The following is an 8,927-nucleotide window of genomic DNA, read 5'->3' on the forward strand; positions in this document are numbered from 1 at the left end:
AGTATCTATAAATATAAGAAGTGAATATATGTGTGTGTGTATATACTTGGTGAAAAAATGTCATTTCTTACCAAATTTTAGGAATTTTTCATAATTTAGACTTGTGAATAAGAGTTCTAAAAAAATTTATCAGATTTATTCAATATTATTTTAGAAAATTATAGAGTAAAAAATCTCAATATTTAACATTTATATATATAAAAAATTCTAACAAAAAATTCATTTACGATAAAAATGTGAAATACCTTCATTCCTTTTCTGAAGATTTCTAAAAAGTGTGCCAATTTATACAAAAAAATCTTAAAATTTTCTAAGTTTTAGAATTGTTATAGAAAATCTGCAAATTTTTTATATATATATATTTTATATATATATATATATATATATATATATATATATAGTAAAATTATAGAATTTTTTATAAAAAATTTGCAGATTTTCTATAACAATTCTAAAACTTAGAAAATTTTAAGATTTTTCTGTATAAATTAGCACAGATATATATATATATAAATATTAAGAAAGTAGATGTAATAATCCCTTAATTTACATAGGTTTTCATATAGCATATATTCATATATTTATTGTACTGGAAAAATTATTAATGCTCACATTATTATATTTATATGATAAAGTACATTGTAATCGTATTTATATATACATTGTATTGTTTGAACATTATAATACAATCTGTTATCACACAATCCTCCCTATTAAATTAAAGGGATTAAATCAAAATGTAGAACATAGTAACTATACACAGGGAATAATAATAATAACAATAATAATAACAAGGGGAAATAGCAGAAAAATTACAAGCTAATATCATAGTTTTTGATATTTTTCTTCAGGTAATTTTAGCTCATTTTATCTCGGCTAATTCATGATAAATATATTCATATTAATAATATTATAATTCTGTAGAGGGATTTCATTTAAAACTTTATCAAGATCTAAATTTTTTTATCACAAATGTTTGCAAATATATTCGCGTTAGATAATATAAATATATATCCTAGAATGTGTGTATTTTAAAAATCTTTGACTATAAAACCGTTTTATATCCTGATCCTTGCTAGAAGGGGATGAAAAAATTATGTGGTAGAACATGCATCAAAGTGCATGTATGTAATTAAGGTTTCGTAGAGAATTACGACCTGTGCGAAAATCTTCGTCTTTCATTACAAATTTTCGTTAATTTTGTCTCTTTAGAAGTTGATCAATTTGCGTTTTGTACATTTCCTTAATGTCCTCCAGGTCCAGTCGCAGTTCCTGATTCTCTTCAACTTTTTCGCCGTACATTTGTAACAGGGCGTCATATCTGGTTTGCGTCTCTCTGAGATTTTCGTTAAGTGCCTGCGTTTCCGTGACTTTTATACTCAAATCCTCGACTTTTAAAGTTAACGTTGCTAATTCCGAATTCAATGCATCCCTTTCCGTGTTCCGTCGAGACAAGTCCCATTGAAGCTGCTGTATTTCACCTGTAATATAATGAATAAAATAACATTACAATTGATAACATTGAATATAACAAAGATTATCCTGATGCTATTAAATACAGGGTGGCCCATTTTAATCCATCCAGTCGAATATCTCGAAAACCAAGCCCGGGAGAGAAAAATGTTTCAGACAAAAGTTGTTTGGTTTCGAGGGGGCCATAAGATGGTACCATTGGTTTGACCTTGAAGAGTCATTTGAAGGTCACTTCAATTTTTTTAAATGGAACACCCTATATATTTTTGCACATTCTTGTAGCTCATCCCGAGAGCTTTCCAAAACACTATAATTAAGTTAGTTTACATTAAGTACTTTCCGAGTTATGAGGCTTGAAATCATTTCTTAATTTTACATGAACCGTAAAATATCTTGTAAAATATTCATTTTTCGATTATCTTACCTTAATACTTTTATGTACAAAATAATGAGAGGAATCAATTGGTGTAAAGAAAACACATAATTGTTTCGAAAAAAAAATGTAATTTGCGATTAACAATTGCATTTTTTCTTTCGAAACAATTATGTGTTTTCTTTACACCAGTTGATTCCTCTCATTATTTTGTACATAAAAATATTAAGGTAAGATAATCGAAAAATGAATATTTTACAAGATATTTTATGGTTCATGTAAAATTAAGAAATGATTTCAAGCCTCATAACTCGGAAAGTACTTAATGTAAACTAACTTAATTATAGTGTTTTGGAAAGCTCTCGGGATGAGCTACAAGAATGTGCAAAAATATATAGGGTGTTCTATTTAAAAAAATTGAAGTGACCTTCAAATGACTCTTCAAGATCAAACCAATGGTACCATCTTATGGCCCCCTCGAAACCAAACAACTTTTGTCTGAAACATTTTTCTCTCCCGGGCTTGGTTTTCGAGATATTCGACTGGATGGATTAAAATGGGCCACCCTGTATATGTATACAATATTTACCATCCCTCTGTTTCAATTGTGCCTGTAAATTTTCAAAGATCGATGTACTGTTTGAACCCGCTCTGATGCTTTCATAGGATATTGGCGGAAATCTTCCAGAGCTATTATCAAATACTGAATCATTAAACTGAAAAAAAGAAAATTTTGGATGATATACATAGGTATGTGATAGTCATCAACTCCATAATATCATAATGACTAATAACATTTATACGTACACCTGGCCAGGCACTATTCGCACTACTAATGGATTCTTGTCCTATACTGAGAGTAGGACTGTATCGTGATTCCTCATCAGTATTTTGCTGCTGTTCCAGTAATGCGTTATTTCTTCTTCGTTCCGCGTCGGTGGCTGCTTTCTCCACAGCTAATTTGTTCTCCAATGCATTTATCTCTCTCTTTAATTCTTGTACCTTTTCAGAATGAGTCAGCTCGAGAATTTTTATTGTCTCTTGATGTCTGCAATATGTGAATATGTCATAAATTTGATAACATCATGTTTCAATGTCTATATATTCCAAATACCTACTGTTTATTTTGCTCGGACAATTTCTCAGATTCTTCTTTTAATTTGTCATAAGCTTCTTGCAACTTTGCCTTTTCTTTCTCTTTTAAGTTGAGCTTTGATTCTAACTGCGACTCTTTGGACTTCAAATTCACATTCTCTTCTCTCAAAAGACGATCCATTTCCATTAAATTTTCGACTTTCGATTGTAATTCAATATTTTTCTCCGACAGCATCTTCTCCTGTTTCATGAAACTATTAGATTTATGTAGTAAGCTTGCTTGAAGTTGTTCTAGTTGCCTTAACAGAGGTTTTGTTGCTATTGAGACAGATTCGGATAACTCTTCGCTCCTGGCTTCTGCAGCTTCTAATCGCTTTAGCAATTCGCTATTTTCATGTTTGAGAAACTCTTCCCTTCTATATTACAAAAAGATAAATATTGTATATTTGAAATCGAAAAATTAACTATATAATTTCTCTAATATACGCGATATTTACTTGACATGAGCTTCCTCAGCTTGACGGTACTTCAATTTTAAATCCTCCACTTGTGCAAACAGCTGACACGATTCTCCCGCATTATTCACGGCTTCCTTCAATTCCTCTTCCACAGCTAGCAACGTTTCCTTTGTTTCTGTCAACTCTCTATTACAGAGAAATTTTTATTATATACACAGCACTTATTGTATTTATTTTGAAAAATTAATTAATATATCTACTCACACTTTTGCAGCATCCAAGCTTCTTTTATAGGCTTCCATCTTATGTACTGTATTATCCAATTTTTCTTGCAACGCTAATATCTCCTTCTCTTGCTTCTTCGTTTTCGCCGTCAACGTATGAACGGCCTCTATTTGACTGCGCTCCACTTCCTCCTTCGCGTACAACGATCGTTTCAATCTTTCCAATTCTGTATTCTGCTCTTCTATTTGCTCCCTAAAAAAATGATGATGAATAAGAGAAAATTATGATGTATTAATTATCATTTGCTTCTTATATATATTTGTGCATTTTTCTCTACAATTAAAATCGATAAAATAAAAATTAAGATTTAATCCAAGTACTTTTGACTCTTTATCGTTGCATCAGTCTCTTTCTCTTTCACTCGCAACTTTTTTATTATATTACTGTGTTGAAGTTGTTGTTTACTGAGTTTCTCGCCCTCTTCGCGAAGCTCTTTTATGATTTCATCCTTCTCAGCGTTTATACTAGACATTTCCTGCGACGACAAACGCGACGCTGCTTCTAACTTCAATTGGTCTAAATTTTTCCTCAATTGATCGCGCTCTCTTATAGCTTGCTGAAATTTTCTCTCCAACGCTGATAAACGCTGCGTATATTCATCTGTGATTTGATTTATGTTTTGATTCTGCTCCGCATGTTTTTCAAAATTCTCGAGTTGCCTGAAAGTTATTGATAATACTTGTTATTTAAATTGTGTTCCAAGATTTCGAGACATGATTACATGATGATCTCACTTCATTAGATTTGCATTTTGTTCGTGTAATTCCATATTTATTCTGCTCACGTCGATTAACTTTGATTCTCTCGTTTCCAAGATCTCAGTCATCTCCTGCACACGTTTCAATAACTTTTCGATCTCCATATTCGTCTCATCCGATCCTATGCTGATCTCGCTCAATTCCCGGGAATGGCCTCTAGTCTTCAAAGTTTTTGTTAGCAAATCACTGCCTTTAGTTAACTGTAACTTTGCGGGACTCTGTCGCGATTGAGTCGAACTTGAATCTCCGTTTGGACTATTGGCACAAAAACCATTACATATTTATTAATATTATAAAAAACATTATAAACAGACAGTATTATTATACCTGGATATTATCTCAATGTCACTCGATGTTGTGGTTTCCAATTCGTCTCCACTTGTATGTCCACTGGCCTGATCGGAACCGATTTTTACCAGATCGGAACGACTGTAAAAGAAGTAAATTTTTTTCTGTTTACAGAAGAACTTAATTTGAATAATACATACATATATTTGTGAATCGAGGAATGTACCTTTCTGACGATATAGGTGAATTTTCCCGCGGTACTTCCGTGCAATGGGTCTCCATATCAATTATTTCACCCTTTTCGACCATGGCATCAGCCAGCATAGTTTTCACGTAAGAACTAGCAGTTAAAGGCGTTTCTAGGATTTTGGGGCTATTATTTGTGCAAATCAACGTCGCGTTATCTTCCAAACTACTCTCTAGCAAGGTTCCTTCTCCGCTCGAATCGGTAGATACTAAATATTGATCGGTGTTACTCTCGATCATCTTTGTATTCTCTACGTTTTCATCAATTTGAGTATAGTTGTCCGGATCTGGCGGTTCTATAGTGGTTCCCATCAATTGGGAAAAGGTGGAAACGTTCGGTTTTTCGTTCACTCCTTCCAATTGATGGTCCAACTTGCGAATTGGCTGCGTGGTAATCGGTTCGAGCGCTAGATGCAAATTGTGTTTCTCCTTCAATGAGTCAAGACTCAAGTTCAACTTATTCTCGATGCAAGCTTTTGCCAACGTTTGCCTATCATCCGGGCACGAATCGTGCATCCTTGTGGATCCTATGTTTACATTCATATCGGCCAATTCCACTTTGTTTTTAACAGCATCCAACTGTTGCAATGGCTCGAGTACCGTCATAATTGTACCTTCGGAAGCTGAAGTGTAAGAGTCTTCGGCCAAGCTCACCTCGTCCAGCTCGTCCGCGTCCGGTATCACCTCGACGCTTTCCGGGGAAGTTTTCGAGCTATCCATCATCATTTGCGATGAGTGCTTACTCGTGTCTAAGCTGAGAAACACATTAGGCGACGGTGTGCTATCGACGCTGCAAGGATACGAATTGGTATTCAATGTTTTGACCTCTTCCATGGGAGATTCGTAGGGAGAGATGTCGGACGATGACGCTTCGGCGAATTGATCTCTGCTTGGCGGTTGTAATAACAAGTCCGTGCAATCTACGCATGGAGTGGCACATTCGTCTACATCTAAAACAGGAGAGGACTCGGAATTCTTTGGATCTATCGGAGATAAATAGGGACTGCTGTCGCTCTTCCAATCTCCTAAAACTTCTACGGAACTCGGCGACGTTACCAGACTGTCCGGCAATATCTCAACTGATTCGGAATTTACCTTGATCCCAATAAGGGAGGGACTTAGGGAATTAGTAACAGAATTGAGGTCTGATTCTGGCGTGGTTGTACAATCAGTGTTGGATTGAGAACCAAGTATCTCCACGCTTTCCAAGCTCTTCTTATCACTCTCAGAGGAGACTGGATTGGCTACCATACGAGACACATTAGTAAGACTCGATGTTTGATTAGTATCACTGCTTTCTAGTGTCATCTCGTTATGATGTTCTCCTTCTTCAGTGCTGCTTGTCGCAGAATCATTATCAGTATCCGTTACTGGTGCATGGTACACTTGTTCCAAATCTAAACTGGCACTTTTAGTCATATTCTTTTTGATAGGAGCAATATCGTCTAGAGACAATTGTTCCGATGATGTATAAGATTCCGATGCACTTTTATCATTAAATTCTTGAGATATGTTACGATTTATATTTACAGATTCACTGGTAACACTAGACTCTTCTTCATTTTCAATATGTACAGATTCATCCTTTGTTATCATAGGCTTTATATCTTTTGTCACTAATTTTTCAGGAACAGAAGTAGAGGATACCATCTCGCATTGTTGTTCATCTTGTCTGGCAGTACTTTGCAAAGACTTGGAATGCTTAACAATTTTCTTTGCATTGTTGTCTACAGTTCTTGGAGGTTCAAAAAACGAACCAGTAAAGCTACCCCAGATACTGCTTGAATTTTGCTGTTTTTGTGAACTGTCATCACGTTTGTTGATTTGTTCTTCGTTTTGCAATCCCCAGGCCGCAAAAAATTCCGAAGTTTCGTTCGTGTGCGATTGAATAACCTTTGGTTCGTCCTCCTTAATATCCAAGGCCTTATCTATGGTTTTCTGAGCTCCCTTTAGAGCAGACTTTGCCAAATTGGCGAATCCCGTAGCATCAAACCAACTCATGTTCTATGCCTAAGATAAAGAAAACAATACATAAATTTCTGGCTCCATTCTTCTAGTTGTATATACATATTTTTAATGCAAAAAATTAATCTTGAGAGCATCTGTTGTAAATATAGCTTACATAAACCTTCTGCAATATTAATAAATTAATTAAACAAAAATTCTTGAGGAAGGATCAAAAGATGATCCGAAACGTTCGCTTGTTGTTATTGTAATATGAGTTTTGTAATAAACTAATATTGAAAAAAGAAAGAAGTGTTGTTGCTTCTCTGCGCTCCAACTACCGCACGTTGGTTCTTATGCCATTTTCTTTTTAATTTTTTAAAAAATTCTTACTTTTAAAAAAATTTTTTAAAAATATTTAAATATAGATACTTGACATAGATGACTTGAACGATATAAAATTAATATCACAAGACATGTACGTAGCATGTAATATTTTCATAATCATCTACAAGCTCTCAGAGACGTTTAGGGATCTATTACGATTGCACTTTATGTGACACTCCCTCATACGTTCGTGTTTATCGAGATGAACGTACATGACATTCTCCAAAGTAACGATCGTGACAGCGAGACACGCTCGCGTTTTTTCTCTCCTTCACTGATCGCAGCTGACCTGCGTGCGATTAACTGTCAAAATGCACTTGGTAGCAGCCGACATGTTCGTGACGACGAAGTCGTTCGTGCGTGGTTGTTACAGTGTTGTCAACCTAAGCTTTGTTTTTCTATTCCTGAACTTTCTGCACCAAAAATGAGATAGATCTATACTTGGAAGTCGGAGAGAAGGAGAGGAGAAACAAAAAGTGCAGTTCGAGAATAACAAACAAACCTCTAATTACATATTTATGGCTTTCGCACGCAGCGTGGCAACGGTAGCCAATCAATTTGACGCTTTTCCATAAGAGCGAAGAATCGATTGGCTGCTGCGTTACCTTTTTTCGTACGTTGTTTATCTTGGTTTGAATTTTACAAATTTCTCGATTGAGAGCTCCCTGCAGAATTTTTACGATCCAACGAATGCGCGAAAAATTTATTCCACGCTATAATAATATAAATATAAATTAATATTAATATATTATTAGTATTATTATATTTATTAATATTTATTAATATTAATATATTATTAATATTATTAATATTATTAATATTATTAATATTATTAATATTATTAATATTATTAATATTATTAATATTATTAATTATTAATATTAATATAAATTTCTCGAATGTCAAAATTGCATTCAGATCAGCTGTTTGCTTTCCTCGCCCGTCTTTTTTCTCCTAATATTTAATTTACAGATATTTTTTTATTTCATTCATTTAATAATGCATCATTTATCTCTGTATTTCTTTTTTTTTTCTTTAGGTAGAATTTATATTTAATTCAATTTTAACAAGGAAATTATCAGGCATAAATTATTTAAAAAATGTAGCTTATGTATTTTTTTTTCAACTAATTGCAAATTGATAAATCGTTTGTTTATGCGACGAAATTAATGAATATGATATCGGGAATAGATAAATAAACGAGTACCGAAATATGTTGGATGCATACTGGAAATAAAATGTGTAGATCTTGTTTCTTTTTTTCAGCTTGACTTTAACAAAAATTATATTCGGGTTAATCTGTATCGCGCGTAGATCGGCCATTTGCAAGTCAAAAAAGCGAGATGCTTCTGATATTATCGATACCACGACTGAAGAGACCCGTTTTAGTGGCCTTATTCTCAACAGCTCCAGTGGCGCAATTGGTTAGCGCACGGTACTTATAAGACAGTGTTCGTGAGCAATGCCGGGGTTGTGAGTTCGAGCCTCACCTGGAGCATTTTTTTTTATCATTTCTGCCGATGTCCCGACGCATAATAATATGCGAATCGATTGTTTTGTAATTTCTCGCATTTTTTAACGCGTGCGATCTCAATTATTATTATTAAATTGTTAAACATG

At 34.0% G+C, this 8,927-nt stretch overlaps 1 protein-coding gene and 1 non-coding gene across 2 annotated transcripts; one reads left to right on the top strand and one right to left on the bottom strand.

Annotated features, from left to right (window-relative positions):
• Positions 1-575: 575 nt before the first annotated feature.
• On the bottom strand, positions 576-7,680 carry Tmf (TATA element modulatory factor). Its single transcript, XM_083105452.1, has 11 exons — positions 7,520-7,680; positions 4,957-6,986; positions 4,770-4,871; positions 4,419-4,697; positions 4,005-4,343; positions 3,664-3,876; positions 3,439-3,585; positions 2,965-3,357; positions 2,654-2,894; positions 2,436-2,562; positions 576-1,481 (listed from the first exon to the last, which is right to left on the bottom strand). Exons 2-11 carry the CDS (start codon positions 6,975-6,977, stop codon positions 1,195-1,197), a joined length of 4,149 nt encoding a protein of 1,382 aa, XP_082961578.1. The 5' UTR covers positions 6,978-6,986; positions 7,520-7,680; the 3' UTR covers positions 576-1,194.
• A 1,033-nt stretch (positions 7,681-8,713) lies between these two features.
• Positions 8,714-8,805, top strand: Trnai-uau (transfer RNA isoleucine (anticodon UAU)). Its single transcript is given in 2 exon segments — positions 8,714-8,751; positions 8,770-8,805. It is a non-coding gene; the product is annotated as a tRNA-Ile (tRNA).
• Positions 8,806-8,927: the final 122 nt, after the last annotated feature.

This window comes from Camponotus vicinus, unplaced genomic scaffold (assembly GCF_025532165.1).
Source record: "Camponotus vicinus isolate PSW18456_S1 unplaced genomic scaffold, iyCamVici1.0 SCAF_7, whole genome shotgun sequence".
NCBI classification, from domain to species: domain Eukaryota; kingdom Metazoa; phylum Arthropoda; class Insecta; order Hymenoptera; family Formicidae; genus Camponotus; species Camponotus vicinus.